This window comes from Populus trichocarpa, chromosome 4, assembly GCF_000002775.5.
Source record: "Populus trichocarpa isolate Nisqually-1 chromosome 4, P.trichocarpa_v4.1, whole genome shotgun sequence".
NCBI lineage: Eukaryota > Viridiplantae > Streptophyta > Magnoliopsida > Malpighiales > Salicaceae > Populus > Populus trichocarpa.
The window spans coordinates 7,875,765-7,896,209 of record NC_037288.2 but is presented as its reverse complement, the minus strand read 5'-3'; the positions used below and the strand labels follow the sequence as shown (position 1 = coordinate 7,896,209).

General features: G+C 32.4%; 2 protein-coding genes across 2 annotated transcripts; both read right to left on the bottom strand.

The window, feature by feature from the left end:
• Positions 1 to 7,027: 7,027 nt before the first annotated feature.
• On the bottom strand, positions 7,028 to 7,456 carry LOC7493531 (uncharacterized). Its single transcript, XM_002305817.3, has one exon. It carries the CDS (start codon positions 7,454 to 7,456, stop codon positions 7,028 to 7,030), a length of 429 nt encoding a protein of 142 aa, XP_002305853.1.
• A 4,961-nt stretch (positions 7,457 to 12,417) lies between these two features.
• Positions 12,418 to 18,300, bottom strand: LOC7493532 (histone deacetylase 5). The gene is made up of 15 exons (XM_052452477.1): positions 18,141 to 18,300; positions 17,827 to 18,035; positions 17,532 to 17,733; positions 16,963 to 17,109; positions 16,699 to 16,811; positions 16,121 to 16,332; positions 15,227 to 15,291; positions 14,778 to 14,948; positions 14,546 to 14,629; positions 14,060 to 14,180; positions 13,850 to 13,971; positions 13,474 to 13,667; positions 13,128 to 13,257; positions 12,946 to 13,010; positions 12,418 to 12,861 (listed from the first exon to the last, which is right to left on the bottom strand). Exons 2-15 carry the CDS (start codon positions 17,997 to 17,999, stop codon positions 12,693 to 12,695), a joined length of 1,968 nt encoding a protein of 655 aa, XP_052308437.1. The 5' UTR covers positions 18,000 to 18,035; positions 18,141 to 18,300; the 3' UTR covers positions 12,418 to 12,692.
• Positions 18,301 to 20,445: the final 2,145 nt, after the last annotated feature.

Below are 20,445 nucleotides of genomic sequence, written 5' to 3'. Positions count from 1 at the left end.
TCTGGGCTAGGATGGAATGGGTCCAACCCAGTAAGGTTGGGCCAACTGACGATCAAACAACCTTTTTTTGGGGGGGCTCGGTCGACAAGGGTCCAACTCAACCTCAAAAGTTAATTATTCCCCCCCCCCACGCATGCAGAATGAATTATCGTTTTGCATGCAGCATGACAATGGTAGGGGGGATGAAGAAAAAGAAGGAGAAGGTTACTTGGCGTGGGGAGCGTTGCAGGTGGTCGGGCTATGAAATTAGTGGAGAGGACGGTGATTGATGTCAGATGCCGGAGGAGAAAGAAGAAAAAGTAGGAGAACTTTGCGGTGGCCCCCTCATGTAAGGTGGTCGGCTGGTCACTTATGGTGGAGATTGTGGTGGAATAGCTGATTATGAGAGTGTTGGTGGCTGAGGGTCACAATGAAAAGAGAGGGAAGAGAGAAACGGTTGTAGTAAAAGAAAAACTGAGAGGGGGAAGGCTGATGTTTTGTTGACTTTTGACTCGATTTTCTCCTTTCGCAGGCCATGAAATCTATCTCTATTTATAGAAGGTGGAAGAGAGACATTTTGTCTTTAATGGTGCCAAATCTTGGCCCTTGATTCTACCTAGAAGGATCCCAATTGTTGGTTCAAAATGACTATCATGGATTATCAGATTTGCTACAAAAAGGGGTTGGTCGGGTTTGCTATTTTGGGGCGGTACCACAACCGATATGGTGTCAATCGACCAGAAAGGATCATACTAGCATGTATTCAGGTGTTAGACTATCGTTTTCATGCAAGTTTTGTCAAATTTGATGGAGAGATGAAACATTAAATGCTTTGGGAAGGATGCCACTCGAGTAGGTTTTCGGTAAAAATCTGAAGAACATTAATAGCTAACCCAAAACAGTGCTATTTAGGTAAAGTTCATTTTAGTCCTTCCATTTATAAATTCTCTCAATTACACCCCTGATTAGTTTCAAACTTTCAATTTGTTCAATTTTGCCCCCGATGAAATTCAATTTATTTTGGTCATTGATCTTGGATTTAAACAATTTGACTCTTAATTGACCATTAAACTTTTAATTCTCTTCCATTTCACCCCTGATTTTAATCAATTTGGTCTCCATAGTTCGACGCCTTTTGTATAATGGTCCTTGACTATGAATTTCTTCAATTTAACTCTTAATTGACTCGAAAACTTTGATTTTCTTATAATTTTACCCCTGACTTGAAGCATTTGACTTTGCAAAGATTATGTTTGGTCTCCTAAAATTTCAATATTCGCAATTAAACACAAATTGGGCTCCCAAACTTAATGTTTCACCAATTAAGCCCTTAATAAAATTAATTTGATCCATTTAAAGTATAATTAAGTCTTTGCACCTAGTTAAATCCTTCAATTGGACCCAAATTAATTCTTAAACATAATTAAACTTTAATTTGGCCCATAATTAAATCAAATTGGCATATTAAAAATCTAATTATGCCTATAGAATTAATTTTCATACAAATTCGACCAATAGTAATTTAATTTGCCCTTAAATCTCTATTGTCTCTTCAATTTTGGATAAAACAGGGTACAATTAGGCTCCCAATTCCATGCAAAATAACAAATAAATTTATCTACATTTGAAATTCTCCTAGCTTGCTTTTGCTAAAATATCAGTCTTTTTTTTTTTGCCTCTTTCTTAGGCCATGAAATCTACCCTTATTTATAGGGGGTGGAAGAGGGACATTTTATCTTTAATGTTGTCAACTAGGCCGAAGTCAGCCGGATCGGGTTGGGCTAATCAGCAGCCCAACAGACCTGGCTTTTTTTTTTGGCTGGGCTGGACCCGACCTAATTTTCTAGGCGAGGTCGAGTGCTGATCCACATGGTTGCTGACTCAGCCTAATTTTCTGGGCGAGGTCCAGTCCTGACCCACATGGTTGCTGGCCCGGCCCATCAACCATGCAATTATCTAATCATTGCATGAAAAATCATGTAATGACCAGATTGGGAAGGGGGGAAACAGGAGTAAGAGGCAGCACTACCATGCTTGGCCGAAGGCAAACGATTGCAGGGAAGATTGGAGCGTGGTTGGTGGTGGCAGAGGCGTGAGGAAAAAATAAGAAGAAGAGGTGGTGGAGAGAAGAAAAAATGGAAACAGGGGAAAAGGCTGATTTTTTTCAAACTTTGGCTTTTGATTTCTCCTCTCTCAGGTTATGAAATCCATCCCTCTTTATAGGGGGTGGAAGAGGGACATTTTGTCTCATGTGGTGCCAAATCTTGGCCCTTGATTTGACTCGAAAAGAACTTAATTGTCAGTTTAAAATGGCTATCATGGGCTATCAGATTTGTTGTAGAAAAGGTTTGGTCGGGTTGGCAACTTTGGAGCGGTGCCACAATCATTGTGGTGTCTATCGGTCATAACAGACCACGTTGGGGTGTAGTTATATGTCAAGTCATCGTTTGCGTGAAAATTTTGTTCAATTTGGTGGAGAAATGAAGCATTAAACGTGTTGGGAAGGAAGCCACTAAAGTAGCTTTTGGTGAAAAGCTGAGGAATAAAATGAATAGTCAACCCCAAAACAGTACTGTTTTGGTAAAGTTCATGTTAGTCCTTATATCTTTACCTATTTTTTGGGTTATTCCCCAAATTCTTCTTTCTTTCCAAATTATATATATAAAAAATAAGGACTAATATTTTGGCAATAAAAAGGAAAGCTGGGAGGACTTCAAATCAAACTGCAATTTTAAAGCTTAATTATACCCCAATTTATCGAAAACTAGAGAGAAAATACAAATTCAAGGAAAAATTCAATGATTATCGGATGAATCTGCTTAAAAATTAAGCCTAAAGACATAATTAGATTTTTAATAGGCCAATTTGATTTACTTATGGGCCAAATTAAAGTTTAATTATGTTTAATAATTAATTTCGATGCAATTAAAGAATTTAATTAGGTGCGATGACTTACTTATACTTTAAATAGATCAAATTAATTTTATTAGGGTATTAATTGAGAAGATTGGAATTTTAGAAGATAAAATTTAAGTTTTACCAAGTCAATTGATTGAAACCATGGGTAAAATCGCAAGAAAATCAAAATTTTGGGGTCAATCAAGGATTAAATTGAAGAAATTCATAGCCAAAGACCAATTTGCAAAAGGCGCCGAACTCTAGGCACCCTATCGGTTGAAATCAGGGGTGAAATTGAATACAATTGAAAGTTTAATGGTCAAATAATGGTCAAATTGCATAAATCCAAAACTAAGGATTATAATGAAAAAGACGCTGAAATTCAAGGCTAAAATTAAAGTTTGTTGAGGGGTAAAATTGCATAAAAGTGAAAGTTTGAAGCCAATCAGGGGTGTAATGAGACAAATCACAAATGGAAGGAATAAAATGAAAAAGACCAAAACGACAATGTTTTGGTGTTACTGTTCATCATCTTCTTCAGATTTTTCACTGAAAAGCAGCTCAAGTGGCCACCTTCCCGAGGCATTTAATGCTTTATTTCTCCTTCAAATTTGACAAAACTTGCACGCAAACGATCACCTAACATCTGACTATACCTCAGTATGGTCAGTTTTGGCCAATTTACACAACAACGATCGTGGTGCTAGCACAAAATAGCCAACCCGACCAACCATTTTACTACCAGATTTAACAGCTTACCATGTCCACTTTGAACCAACGGTTAAGATTCGTCCTAGCCAAACCAATGGTCAAAATTTAGCACCATTAAAGACAAAATGTCTCTCTTTCCCCCCCTATAAATAGATCTGGATGTCATGGTATGAAGGATGAGAAATCAGAAGCCAAATTTGAGAAAAAATCATTTCTTCCTAGTTTTTTCATCGCCCCCTTCTCGGCCATTACTTTGATCATTTCTTCCACTGCCCCTCAGGAGCTATTTCCACCACCAACCACTCGCCGGTCTTCCCTACAACACCATAAATGTCATCGGCTACTTTTCCGGCCAGATAAGCCTTCCCCCTTGTCCTTTTTTCTTTCTTTTTTCTCGCCCTCCGGCCAACCACTGCATGTAAAATTTGTATGCAGTGGTGGCTTAAATATGGATAAAGGGCTGGACCCATGCCAACCTAGCCCATTGATGGCTTGATCGGGTCCAACCTAGTAAAAAAGGAGGAGGCCAAAACCATTGGGCCAACGGTGGCCCAACCTGTTAAGCCGCCAGTCAGCCCAACCAGATACGACGGGTCCGGCCCAGCCGAATATAATAATAATATTATAATATTATTATAATAAAAAAATATTATAAAAAAATATTTATGGGCCCCTCACATGTTTTTCCAATAATGTTGTATAATAACGGGTTGTATATTTATACTGTAAGATATGAATCCGGTATTAAAATAACGGGTTTTCTCTGAAACTTTTCTAAAAATAATTAAAACAAATAAAAACAAATCTTAAAACTTTTAAATTAATTTCCTCTTTTAGAAAAATAAAAAAAAAATATTTTTTTCAATACTAAAAGTTTTCCAAGCATATATTCATAAAAAAACAAAAAAATTGCATATTGCTAATGTTTTAAAATGTAATATGGATATCATAACCAATTTATAATTATTCGTTAAGGTTCGGCCAAAATGTTAAAAACACTTCACCAATCATTTTGCTTAATGATCGTGCCCCCAAGTGTGGTGTTGTTTGATTCATCATGAAGGAGCTTAACAAATCGTTCATAAGATAAAATATATATTTTTTGAGTTAGTATATAGTTTTTTTGTAACATTTGTAATATATTTTATGTCATGTATGAAGTTAATTAGAAGATTATGATATTGTTATGGAATTTTTATAAATATTTAAAGACCGTGTTGTACAGTAACTAAGTGTATAAAAATAAAATTGATTGATGGTACGTCTGAGGCTACTTGTGTTGTGTTGTGTTGTGTTGGTTACATGCAAGAAGTTAGCGGGATGAGATTTTAGGTAAGGCCCATATTAGAGGTTTCGTTAAAATTATATAAATTCATTCATGTTAAATTTCACATTCATATTTGTGAACTTATATATGAAAAGAATTGTGTGTTATGATGCACAATGAAAAATTTCCTAATAATAATGAACAAATTAAAAAAGCACGCAAGATTTCGATGGGAAAGAGAAAGCAAGAGTGGGGTTAGCAGAGTTTGGAAAAACCACAATGTAATTATATAAGGAAATTAACAAATTTTATATTTAGAAATTGTTATCTAAAATTTTCAATATCTCATATATATTTAACAAATATTTTTGTACAGGGTTGTGTGATTTGTGGTATGGTGCCCATAAATATACAAAAAATCAAGTTGACTCTTATGACATCGATGTATTGAAGAAGTGTATACCGAGTCATGTCACAAAAAATAAGTATGAGAAGTTTCAAGAGTTTATGGAATTGGAAGATCTTAGAAGGTGATCAAGATTCGGGTCGCTGAACCAAAACAAAGAAACACTTGGTTCGGTGAGCAAGCATACCGGTGGATCATTCCCATTTATCAACCATGAAAAACGCCTAGTAAGTTTTTAAATTATTGTCTTCTTTTTTCAATACGATGTTTATTTGTTAGAATGTTTTACTACTTATTTATTTTGTAGGAATAACAGCTTTGACGTGAGCCTACACCGATGGAATTATATGAGGAAACTTGTTCATTGTATTTTTTTAATTCTTGTATTTTTTTTAATTATAATTGACCTTTTGTTTTGTTTTGTAGAAAACATAAAATGTCTCAATATTTGAAAAACATAAATAACACATTTCCACTCATTCTCCTCACAATCCTCAGTTATAGTTGGAGGTTAGAGCAATTAATGGACCCAATATGAATTAGGTTTATGAAATGCCTATGACATCGGTCAAAGAAATAAGATCGAGTTGTACTGCCTTAATTTTAGGCACACAATTGTTCGGCTCAAGCCAATCGACACTGGATTTTGAGTTGAAGGTCCTAGACAAGGTCGAGGAATGAGTAACCAAATTAGAAGAAGAAATGAAAGCCAGTTTAGAAAAAAAATGTTGAATTGAGATAAAATGATGGAATATATGTCTTCATATTATCCTCTTCATTATGGTCCTTTCGGCATAGGATTTCCCCCCTCCACCTCCACTTTTGTTTGTGTAATATATTTGTTGTTGTAAAATTAATATTTTTATGAATATTGAAATTAATAAAATTTTGATGTTAAATAAAATTGATAGTTTTAGGTTGTTTTGTGATTTTTGTTTTTTTTTTATTTAACAATTACATAACTAAGAAAACAAAAAAATCTACTAACTTTCCGATGGAATCACTAATGGGCAAAAAAAACTCATCAATGATTCTGTCAGAAAAAAAGATATTATTTCATTGAAAAGTTATAAAATAATTAATAAGTTTGATAGATTTAGCGAAGGAGTTAGCAATGATAATTATGTTGCCAATTCCATTACCTAATCCATTAGCAACATTTTAGGTTTTACCGGTGGAATAGATAATGAAATATTTTGTCAGTAATATTTATCTCGATGGAATTTGTAGGGGGTACTCTTGATCTTAAAAGGAAAAGGAGGGCAAATGTTTGAGACTCCATCATCCATTTAATACTCTGAGGATATTTTAATGCTTCGATTTTATGGAATTCAGTAAAAAATACATCATGATTTTTGTTTTATGTTGAGTTAATCTTTATATATAACCGGGTTTGTAAAATTTTAACTTGATTTGATTTAATAATTGGATTAAGATTTTTGCTCGTTTCTGACAGCAAGCTAGACGTTCCACACAATCTTCATAGAAGGAGTAATATAATTAATTCAAAGAAACTCAAAGAATCAAAAACGAGGAAAAGAAAGAAAAGAAGATTTATGAATTGAAGCAATTGGTCATTGGTAAAATGATAATAATCCGAATACATGAAAAGAAGGATTTCATGATCAGCTCAAAGTAAAACAAACAGTACAAGCTGATCACAAAGCTTGCAAAAGATCATCAAAGTCATTAATACTCGTGAATTCTTGATATATATATATATATATATATATATATATATATATATATATATATATATATATCATCTAATGTAAGGCGGATAGAACTCCCATAGCCATCTCTATAGCCAGCAACAAAACCATCCCAGTAGAGATGGCCACACTCAACGAAACAAGTAGCACCATCCCTAGTGCCAAACTTGGTCTAACATTCATCAAATAGTTCTGCAACATCTGCACTGCTTCACAAACATCGTTGTTGTAGTTGCAATGCATGAAATATTGTTTCTCCCACTCCATCCAATGAGAAGGTGGATTGTTGCTTTCTTCCGACATCTTCGTCTCTTTAATTCGTAATCGCAGTACAATCATGCTTTCATCTACAAGCTTACCCCCATAGTCTCGTCCCTTATTTCTTCTATCAAGGGCGACAATGGTGTTTCTTCTAGGGCATGGTTTCACTGAAGAAATTGGCCTCAAGGCAAGCTTGGAGGATGAGAATTTTGTTGCTTCCATGAGTGAAAACAGAAGTGCTCAAGCAAAGTTTTTCTTTTCTTACGGCTGAGTTTTACAAGAGGCAGGCATAATGGTGTATTTATATATAGCAAGGGGAACTTGTGGTTCGTGGTGGCTTTGTTTATGTCTTAATTATCTCTACTTCTATTTAAAACCGTGTTAAGGGGAGTTTGAAATTCTGAGACGAGTGAGTGCTCAATAAAAAAACAATTAGCAAGGTAGGACACAACTGTCCCAGATGCATGAACGTTAAGAAGGAAGGAATGTCTATTTTGAAGCCATAAAAAAGTCATTAGCTAGGTAAGACACAACTTCGAAGAAAAGAAAACTACATCAGGATTTTCTACGTCCATTTGAAACTGATGGCACTTTCTTCGAACATGTAATTAGTTTTTTTTTTATAATAATATGGTTGTATTATAATACTCAAAAATCGTGGTGTAAAAGTAAAGAATTTGAGATTTACATAATAGGTTTCGAGTTCGAGTCAGGATGTGTATTTTTTATAAGAGCCTGAGACAGCCGGGATTTTACTCATTCACCTGAGCTCATAAAGTGCGCTTTTCAAAAAGTGAGGTTTCCTCGAATCCAATATATATATATATATAATTGTATTATAATTAAATACCAATGCTTTTTAAAATATATTTGAATTGATGATTGAATTCATATTAAGAACACAATCAAATGGTCTAGATGTATTTTTCTTTATTGTGTATTCTGATTTCTATTAAAAAAAATATAGACATAGATTTTTATTTGATTTTAATTTGTATTGCGCACTTACCAATATAATAACATTAAAATTTTTCTTAAAATTACACGATATGTAGAGTGATTTGAGGTGGTAGTAGCTGTTTCCACATTTTTCAAGACGAAAGGGCACACCGCGTGGCCAAGCAAAGTGCATGCACCTGGGCATGATCTTTCCTACCATAAAATATGTTATGCCTCGACTCCCGGCGAAAAGAAACACAAAAAATCAAAACATCATATCAACTGGAACAGTGACTGTTATACAGAATTATATTCTTTAATCTCCTAATTAAATAGAATTATTGTTAAAATTATTATATCAGTATTATATATATATAAAAAAAACTAAACTATAAAACATGGAAAATACTAAATCTAATATAAAAGTTTTACCGATGTTTGGTTTGATTTACAAGTTCATTTTATTCTTTTTTGATTTTTGGATGAGAAATACTCATAGAAAATAATGATAAAACGAAAGTGATTAATTATTGTAATTTTAATCATTAAAATGATGAAATTTGGTATTTAAAAATTTCATTTGATCAAAAGAGTTTTAATAGCTGTAGTTATTCATTATCAAATCGACTGAAAATAAAAGCTAAGAAAGATATTGAATTTCATTTGAATTTTTTATTGAATTTGACTGCGAATGCCCACTAAGGATACTTTAATGCATCAAGTCGGTTTATTGAGATATGTATGTTGTCTTTCATGTGTTTTCATGTCAATGATCAGTTCAAAAATGGGTTTCTCCCCGGAACCCATATATTCTTTTTTTATTCTAAAGATGAAATTTCCATTTTGGAAAACTTTAAATATTTTTGGACCTTCTGCTTAATTTGTTGTGTTTGGGAGGACCCTATAATTTCTGGGTTTGAAAAAAAAAAAACCGACCCTATAATTTATGGGTTGGTTTTATTGTTCATATAAACATAGAACCAACTGATTTTTTTTATTTTCATTTTTTTTTAATTATGCCTTTCTATAGCATAATTAGAAGAAATTAAACCTGAAATTATAGTAAAAATATAATATTTAAAGATTAAGAACTAACATATAAAATACAGAAAAAATATATGGCTAGATTTATATGGTTTTGATTAAGATTTCACCAACAATATGAAATTGCAAAATTCACTTTAGATGTTGTCCATTTTAGAAAATTGACAAAAATGATTTAAAATCATTGTATATGTATTTTTGGTAAATAAATTGTTCAAAAAAACTTTTTTTAAAAAAGAGTGTAATATAAGTTAGAATCCTTAAGTTAAAAGTTAAAACTCTATACTTTTAATTAATTAAAGCAAAATTTTAACTCAATTTTATTAAAAAAAATTTAAATTAAAAGTTATTTCTAATTAAGCATACTTATAATTCTTTTGAGTAAAAAATTAAAAATAACTTGAATCAATTTCTAAAAATCATATCAAATATAACTTACGAGATCCAAACCTATAATTTCATATCACATATCTCTCAAAAGTTAATACAATTTCTTTTCGAACTCTGATATTAAAACTATTCATCACATCATCTCCATAGTAGATTTAGATTTTTTTAATAAATGAACAGAAGTTACAGAATGAATATATCTGGAAAGAAAAGTTTAAATTGTTTAATATCATTTTTGTTTTTTTTTTTTTTAATTTAATTGAAATTTGTTCGGTTGAACATATTTTCTTTTAGCTTTTTTTTTTTTTTAAATGCACTTCTTCTAAATGAGATACTCAAATTGTTGAGACTAGTGCTTGTAATCAAAGTTTAAAAGGCTTTGAACTTGGTTTTTGCCTGACTCCAAGCACTTTGTACCAATCTTGGGTGTCCTAGATCCAACATTGGTCCTAACTCTCGGCAGCTTCAATGCAAACCCCCGACTCAAAGTTAGCAAACCAGGGTTACATAAAGAAATTCTTGATTGAAAAATGATAATTTATGAGAGAAAAAATTTGACTGAGATGAAAAATCCTCAATGAATTTATTTAGATACCAATTGGAATAGAGAAATAAATTGGTATACAAAACGATAGCCTAGTCATAAATCATGTAAATCCCCCAATCAAGTAAAATTATTATTTAAATGATTTTTTTTTTTATAAATTGAGGTGAAAATAATTAGACAATAATAATAAAAATAACAGAATGGAACTCTAAATAAATTAATGTATGATCTTATACGTGAATAACATTGATCACTGATACAAGTTTCACGAACAATTGCATAAATTTTGACTGAAACTGATAAAGATCTGAAGAAATTTTTATTACAGTTAGATATTAAAATCCCTAAAAAATTAGTTAAAAATCTTGATGATTTAAGCATATAAAATAATATGTAAAAGTAATAACGGTAAATACAAGAAGTGATACATGACTTATTAAGTAGTGGCATTTTTGTAATTTATGCAAAACAACAGCCAAATATCCATGTGATTTTACTAAGGGAAAAACAATCTAAGAGAAAGATTTTAAAGAGGAAGGATGTTTTAGGAGTGGAATAAATTAGTGAAAGGAAGCTTAGATGGAAGTGAAGAAGTGGAGAGTTGACAAAGACTCACTAGATCAAGTTCAAATTTGGTTGGGTAAGGTTTTTTTACAATCTATTCTCTTTTATTTTAATGCTTTTATAATAAGAGAGAGAAAGAGCTAATTGTTGGGGGAAATGTGTATTTTAATTCTATATGCTCAAAAGTGCTAGATAAAGTAGAATTATGATGACAATTGAAAGAAAAAACATGGACAATTCTAAACCATAGGCCAGTCATAAAAATAATTTGGAGGAAAGGAAGAATTGAGTTAAATTGTGTGATATTAGACATAATGTCATGGCTTTATGATACTAAGACAACTCATTATGTCATGTTGAAAATTGCTAGACTCATTTATGTGGAACCCTACACTAGCTTCGAATAATTTTAAGAATATATACTTCAATTTATACACCTAAATGTTTCCTAAAACAATCTTTCATTTTATATATTCTAGATATCACAAAGTCCTTGTTTTTTGTATAATAATTTGTTTTTATTAATGATTTTTTTTTTAATTTCATGATTACTTCAGTCTTGCCAATGATCAAGTTTCCAGAGTTATTCTTATATCTAGTATCGTTAAAGATAGTTTTACTAGCTTTAGTATCAACCCTTTATATTTAGTCCTCAAGTGTTTTCTGTCAAATAAAACTACTCATGAAATCTTGCGTTATCAATTTAGTCATCCACACTCTTGTATTTTTTATCGAATTCTCTCTAATAAGGCTCAAAACTTGTGTCAAACCCTCTATATCGTTAAAAATGTTCTTTTGATTTCTTTCTTAGCCAATTATCATTTTAATTAAGCAACTTTCCTCTAGGCAAGTCCAATCAATCTCCTTTGGGGTTATTGAAGCATTTTAGTTTGGCTTTTTTATTCTTAGTCTTTAATGATATTTGGGTTCTTTCACTAACCTGCTCAGTGAATAGATATAAATACATTGTTATTTTTGTATATTTGTTATATATATATTTCTTTATGTAATACATTTAAGACTTCTAATGTTTTTATTCAATTTCAAGAGTTAGTTGACACTTAGTTGGAACTAGTATAAAACAATTTGTTTTGTAAAATAAATTCTTATTTTAAAATTGAAAGGATTGCTCATTATATGATTTGTTCTTATACACATGATCAAAATAAGGTCGTGGCACACCGATGAATCGATGAAACTCTATGAATCGCTGTTCAGAAATTGTGTGTTTGGCGTTGGAAAGTTGCCGAATGCTCTGCTTGTTTCTTTGTTCAAAGGCTCCTGGTTTCATGACACCATAAACACAAGTAATCTGGACAATTATTTTCCATTGTTAGATTGCCTAAGCTCCTTGAAGTTGTGCTTTTATGGGTACAAGGATGCATGCTCGGTAGCCCGGCCAGACCCAGAAAAGAATCGCATGGACTTAGTCCAATTACAGACTCTACAGCCATGACTTCGATGGTGAAAGGCAATACAAGTCAGAGGACCTCGGAATCTGCGCGCTATGCACACCGCCAGCGGGGTGTGAATACTGGCACTGGAGATGTGTTTAAACTTAAAAAGTCCTACCCAAGTTGTTGAATGAGAAAATAATGAGTGAATTACCTCGGAATAGATGTTCTACAAAGGACGAATGAAGAAATATAGTTGACCATGCATGTGCAATCATACTCGTAATAATCAAGAATATTCCAAATAAAAAGAAAATCAGCTGCATCGCTAGTAAAAATGTCTCTACATCAGTCATCGTAGGAGGAATGATGAACAGCAACACATCATGGATCAATGGGATCTTCAGACCCACAGCAATGCCAATTGCCAATATTGAAAGGTTTGGCCAGAATCAGGAGTATTCATAGGACATACAGTAATACACTCTCAAACTTCCTGTCAGAAGAGCACGAATGACTGTTTCATCAAGCCTACTGATTTCAAACATTTACATGAAGATATTAAATAAGACTGAGGTTGCTAACACAGTGGTTTCGAAGAAGCTTCTTCTATGTAAGCAATGGCTTCCTCTTCTGAGAGTTGTCCACTTTCAACCAGGCCCTTCACTAAGGTATTGGCATACTCTTTAGAAGGACGGCGCAAGGGAAACTCTCCAAGTTTAAAGCTTTCAGCATCAGAAATCGAACACCTGAATAATCACAAAGTGCAAAATGCTTAGAGAAAAATTCAGAAAAATAAAATCAAACAGCAAAGAAAAAGTCTCAGTGTGTACGTCATAGTCAGTATAGGAATATCACGCTCATTTCCCAAGTAAACAACATTACGGTACCAGCCGCTCTGCATGAGAAACAAAGTGTGAATTTTGCGAGCAATACAAAACCCACAATGTAAAATAGTATTTTACTGTTGTCTGTTGCAGCCTGATACAAGCCAGGCACAACAAATATGACATACCTTGAAAACCTCCAAAGAAATGGACCCCTTGTTCTTGATAGACTGTAGTGCAGCCAAATCAAATACAGGTGAATTCATCTGATAACTCGATACATTTTCTTGAAGCAAAACATCATTGAACTGCTCTAGTCTGTGCAGAGAAGGAAAAAAAAAAAAAGGAAAGCTAGCAAGTGAGAAGACAAATAAAGTGGATAATAAAAAGAAACCCTAAATCATTTTCATGAATTTTCTATTCATTATACTGAAAATCTAACATAGACCAAGATTCACTTCAAAACATCGAGAGGGAGATATACACATTAGAAATTTGAAAGGAAAAAAAAAAAGAAAAGAAACAGGAACATACGTTATTTTATACAGGCACATGTAAGTTTTTTCACCAACACTATTATCAGGATGAAGAAAAGCAACTCCCCCAGGGCCCCATGTACGTGTAGAATCACGACCAAAGTATAGTCTGTGTGGGAAATTTTTCCACAAAATCTCTTTTGGCAGGTTTTTGTCCATTGAACCAGTACATGGCTTCTTCATACCATCTACCTGAAGGTCATTTACAAAAATGGAATTGATATATGCTAAAGCAGGTGGACTCTTTCAAATTTTCAAGATATTAATTGCACAAACTTTAAAAAGCATAGGACCAAAACCTAAGAAATGCTTTGAATCTGTTAAAACCATGTTCATTCAGTGTGGTATCATCACTATGATACCAAGTATAGTACCTGACCACCTTCAATATAGCATAGGAATCTAGGCTTCCACATATTTGATCCAAAAGAAGCATACCAAATGTCAATCTTTGAAAGCTCAGATCTCCAAGAGGTAGAAGATGTAGCCACTTGATCTGGGATTTAGTTGACAATATGTAAAATGAAACGAAATTACAGAATAATTCAACTTTGACGTCTTCTGGCTTCAAATTATCTCGTTACCTTGGTTATCTTCAACTTTCAGCTTCGAAAAGGGTTCCATGACCTCCTGAACAATTTCTGACACAATATTTGGAGCCTTTTCATCCTCACCTTCAGAGTCAGAGTTTGAGATAAGAATATGCTGGAATGAAAAATGTTTATCTTAGCATGGAACACAACTAAAGAGTAGAAAGAACTGCATTTTAGGCAAAACCATTAAAATGATAGCAGTAAGCAAAACATATCTAAATTACATGAGGAAATATAAAAAATTAAGTTGAAAACTCTTTTCCTTCAAGAACAACATTTAGATCACCAGCATTCAGGTATTATGTCTAATAGTAATTCTACAATCATGTCCTTCAATGCCTTGCCCTATCTACTTTTTTCCCCCACAAATTCAAGTTTTTATTCACCCATAAAAAAATTGTCTGCTTTTAAATTTGGTGAGACTATGACGTGAAAGACTTGCAAGAGAAAGGATGTTCCTTTTAAGAAAAGCCTTACCGGATGAGGGGCATTTTGAATAGTCAACTTTAATGGTAATTCATCTGCAAGTGCAGGCCAGTAGGGACTTAATTTCTTGCGAACCTGGGGAATAAATGATACATGTTTTAGTCAAATAGAAAATAGCTGACACACGTCGCTTGAGATTGAAAAAAACAATTACAGAAATAAGCAAAATTGATACTGGTGGAGGAAAAAGATAATCTGGTTTAATTCAAATATGCTATTTTACCGCTTGTATCACACGCCATGTCGACTCAAATGGGTATGCCTCTACAGACCCACTGACAGGCTTGTCTTCAAGAAGAACTTTCATGCATGCAAGAAATGAATTTGCTATAGAATCAAGGTTGTATCCTCCTTCTAATGCCAACATAATCTTACCTTGTGCAAAATCCATCAACTGAAAAGAAAAGTTAAAAATAAATAAAGAAAGAAAAACGTTATGTTCTCATGCAAGTAAGATCCCTATAAAAAAACCAATCACCACCCATAAAGGCAGTTCAAATAAAACCTAGAGAATTCAAAAATAAAATTAAGTTTCTCATGCAAGTAACTTCCCTGTCAAATGTGCTACTGTACAAGTCCAGAAGTCTTTACCCCTCAGTTGAGGAAACATCACTATGAAAATACCATACAAATTTAAAAAGAAAGAAAATAAAAGTTAACTGCAGCAGCAACCTTTTTCAACATTACTGAGTATCCATATGGAGTGACACAACATCCACCAAGAGGATCACCAACAGCTGTTGAAAGATGTAAAACAACACTTAATAAAATAAAAAACAAAAAGCCAGTTATCTCATAAAATTATTATAAGCACACATCAAATCAACATACAACAGGGAATATGATTTCTATCTTATACATAAATTACAAAGGAATGCCTAGATATTTAATGTAGAAGTAAATGCAACCAAAAGAACATTTTAACTAATATAATGAATTACAATATGGCATTAAGCATCCAATGTATTCTGAAAAGTTGCTTAAACATGTATTACTAGGCATAACTACACCAGCATAAACAATCAACTGAATAAAAAATAGATTTGATTGGTACAAAGGTTTCATAAAATCAATACTTTCATTCTTGCTGTTAAAAAGGCTTTGTTGAATTGAATTAGTTTCTATCATAAATATTTATCACTGTTACTTGTGATGATCTGCTTGTAAAGAACAATCAACTGAATAAAAAATACATTTGATTGGTACAAAGGTTTCATAAACTCAATACTTTCATTCTTGCTGTTAAAAAGGCTTTGTTGAATTGAATTAGTTTCTATCATAAATATTTATCACTGTTACATGTGATGATCTGCTTGTAAGGCCGCTGTGTTCAAGGTCATGTTTAAGGCATATGAAGTCTGCTTGTAAGGCTGCTGTGTTCAAGGTCATGTTTAAGGCATATGAAGAAGAATAATGTGCGCATTCATGCATTATATACAATGTGTGAGCATCTGGTAGTCAAGGCTATTACACTTAACAGAGCTTTGACGTGTATACAAAGCTAAATCTCTATACCTAAAACACATTCATAATAAAAAAAAAAAAAAGTAATTGCAGAAATCAGACCTGCATCAAATCCTGCAGATACTATAATCATGTCAGGATCAAATTTCTTAGCAACAGGGATCAAGATGTGATCCCAAACAGCAAGATAATCTGCATCCCCACATCTTGCATGCTCCCAAGGGACATTTATATTATATCCCGTACCTGGTCCTTCTCCAATCATAGTATAAAAGCCATCATCATTCCCTGGGTAAAAACTCCCAAACTCATGCCTACATAAATTCACAATCCACATAATCATCATGATTAGATACAAGTAAAATTATTATCCATAGCACACATAAATTACAAATTGAGTGTCAACTTAAAACATCCCAACAAAAAGAACAAAGATAAAATTATGACAAGATAAAGCTTGATAAATCACTTCCTAAAAAGCTGAAGTTGGATATATCACTAACAATCTGTGACAAACATAGAAAATTACCTCTCAAAAAATGTAAATGCTTCAATGAAAACATATCAGAATCAAGAGATAAAGATATAGACAACATATTACTAAGGTTACATTGCCAAGTTGGGGCTTGTGATAAAAGGATGATGGAAGAGAAAATTAAGAACTTAAATGTATACAGTACCTATGAACAGAGAAAAATAAGACCCGAGAATCATTCCAAAATGTCTTTTGAGTGCCATTTCCATGATGAACATCCCAGTCAACAATCAAAATCTTTTTAACACCCAATTCTGGCTGTCATAGTCAAAGGTAACAAGTATAAGATGAAATGTTGAAAAAGACAGCATCTTAGTAAGAGTTTAAAAACAAAAAAGTATATTAGTAAACTAGATTCAAGGATAAAATAAAATTTGAACATATGTAAATACAAAAACATAGTTCTCACTCTTTCATCTAATAGAAAACTCGCTGCCACTGCCACATTATTGAATAGGCAAAAACCCATCGCCTCATCATATTCAGCATGATGTCCAGGAGGCCTAACAATCGCAGCACCAGAATTCAAATCCCCTTTTGCAATTCTCTCAGCAAGCTAGTTGAAAACACATTCATGATTAGAAATAAATTTGACTGATAATATATTGTTACTAAACTAGTCATAATTCACGACTCAATGAAGTAAAATTAGCTTCGTATCCAGTATAGAAATTGCAAGTTGCAAGCCAAATGTAAAGCAAGACGTAATAGTCAGCCTAATAATGAATCCATTTGGAACACTTGATATTCTGAACTTACAATTATTGTCTTTACAAGAGCTTAAGAAATCATACAGAAAAATACAACCACCTTAAAGTTGGACACTTAATTTCATAGAAACTTCTCTTGCCAAACACGTCATCTTTGTGTGAAATCTTCAATAAATCTTTACAGTATTGAAAAATAAGATAGAACACAATAAACAAAGGACAAGCATCCTAAAATACGTCAAAATATTAATAACAGAAAAAAACATACCTCTAAAACGGAGCCGGCCGCATGGTAAGCAGCTTCAGATGATCCCTCATTAAAGTAAATTGAATTCAGTTTTGAAGCAATCCTATTTCTTCGTGAATCAAACTGTTTGGAGCTTATATTTCTAATCAAATTAACATGATTTTCAGAGTGAACGGCCATTAAATATTTATCTTCTGCTTCTTTCCCACTCAAAACCACACACCTGAAAGATTCAAAGGTAATAACAATAATAATAAGTCCAGTCATAAACCATCAATACTATTTACCCAAAAAAAAAAAGTTATAAAGGGAGTACCTTTGAGGAATGTTATTGGCTAAGAGCTTGTTCCAAATAACCCTAATGCGATTGGGATTCTCTGGATGAGAATCACCATCAGGAGTATGATGCTTACACATCTTCTCATCATAAATTATTCCCACGAGCCTTTCACTGCTATTCATTTCACCGGATTCCTCCACCTCACCCATACTTGCTGATCTTACTCTCTCTGTCTCTCTCGATCGCTTCAAACACCCACATGAGAAAAGGGTTTGAGTGAATTAATCATTTATGTGTTCATTGTTATCAGCTACTTGGAATTCAAACAGCTAAAGTTAAAAAGATTATACCTTGCGTTGGTTGGTGGAAGGGAGAGAAAGAGAGAACGATGGGAACTCTGTGGCTGACCTGTGAGGGAGACGTGAAGGGCAGTGGCAGATTCGCTACTAAGAATTGCTTGCTGTACTTAAATTCTATATTTTATGACATCAACCAAATTTTTTTGTTGCATGATTATTTATTTTGCTGTGTAAAATAAATAATAATTTCTCTTACTTTTATGGGCTTTGCTCAATGGGCAAATCAAGATGAGAATTTTGATTGTTAATAATTAATTTTTATATAAATTTAATGTATAAAAATACTATAAAAATAAATAAAGGTTAATATCTCTTATGTATAATTTTAAAAATATATATATTAATGATAAAATTAATTTTTCTAAAACACCTTTTTTTTAGAAATCTTTAAAAAAATAAGATAAAGGTAATGATGGTAATATAAAATATAAATTAAATTAAATTAATTTTACCTCATCCAAACATATAAATGCTATTTATTTATTGATTAAATTAAAAATAAATACTATAATTAAATTCAATTATAGTAAAAAATTAATTTTAAATAACATAAAAAAATTAATTTTAAATAAAAAAATTCAAATTTATTGAAACTCATACGCAGCTAATATACTAATATATCTGTAAATAATAATGATTCAAGATTTTCTTATTATGGATGAGGGCGTCCACTGGGAATACAAAATGGCCATTATCTTAATTTCTGGAAGCACCATTGTTGATTTCAAGCACAACGATATGGAATCTCGACGGAGGAGAAGATTACTGCAGAGAATAAACGGGCTGAGAAAATGCGACTAATTGCATCCTTGTTGAAGGTGTGGTACCAGGTATCTTGTTTTTGTATTGCATGTACTTGAAGTTCGTATCATGTTCTTCAGTTTTTGTATTTGCTGCATGGCAGAACCCTCCACAGCACAAAAAACAAGAACAAAACATGAAAATCGATCATACTTTTGCCGATGAGTTCTATAATTCAACTCAGACGCGGCCATTGTGTTTGAGTCTTATTAATATTTTCCTTCTATATGATCATTATATTACTAGCTTTTTTCCTGTTTTACTGAGAATTCAGAGAACTAACGAAAAGCATAGATGAAGTAGTTCACTGATTTTGGGAATTCTTGGACATTTTATATGCATGTGAACACTTCAGACACATTACAGTTGTGCAGCCTTTTTCTGGTTTTTTTTTATTATTATTAACGTGGGTGTCCGGCCCAGCTTGCGCGCACCTCGACTAATCTTACAGACCCTGAAGTTAATGATCATGTAAGCCTCTAGTGGCTCTGAGGTTTGTGGGACTCGAACTGGTGACCTCTAGGGAGCAAACTCAAGGCCTGACAATTTGAGTTACACCCCTTAGAGTTTATTTTTTCTGTTTTTTGTACTTAGATTGAATTGTAAGTGAATATGTTGTTCTGTCAATCAGTTAATTATACGCTACACTAATTTTGTTTATATAAAATGTATTTATTATTAATATGAGTTTTTTATTTTTAATATTCATTTATATTTGATTAATAAATCTAATATTTAATTACTGAATCTAGAGTAAAGATAAAATTTATAGATCAAAAATACTTTACAAATAAAAATATAAAGTTGTTATAATTATAAGGTTCCTATTATATCAAAGTTGTAAACCCGGTTAAAAATTTTATAGTGCTAAAAGAATATTATGATTTTTAATTGGCGATAAATGGATTAAAAAAAGGTGGAAATCTAGTTAAAAATCAATAATGGTATTGTGAAATGATAATAAACATGAAGGTGAAAAAGTAAAATAAATATATTTTAAAATAAGAGGATAGTCCTAAGAATTTAGTTAAATAATTAATACGATACATGAAATGATAAAAACAAGATATTCGATTTTTTGTGTAAAATCACCTCCCAACCAATTTTACATTATTGAGTGTACTTTTCAATCTGAGTGTTTAATTGGGTTAAAATTCTACAAGAAGTTTTGTAACATATTGAATTACTGTAAGATAAAATTTCAGGGCAATCTAAGTTCGGGAAAGTTGCAAGAAAATATTAACAACCAAACAGGAATTTAAAAGGGCTCATTAAAGGTAAAATAGTCACTTAAACTTAAAAGCTGGAAAAGTCATCCTCTTCTTCCTTAAATTGTCAAAAGAATTGGAAATAAAGAAGAGAAAGAGATAAAGAATTGTGAGGCTAAACACTAGAAATTCTTGAGGAAAAGTAGAAATGGAGGAAGATTTATGAGTTAAGAAATGTGAAACATCAATTAATCCATTAAGCAAAGATTTAAGAGGAACTAAGTGTG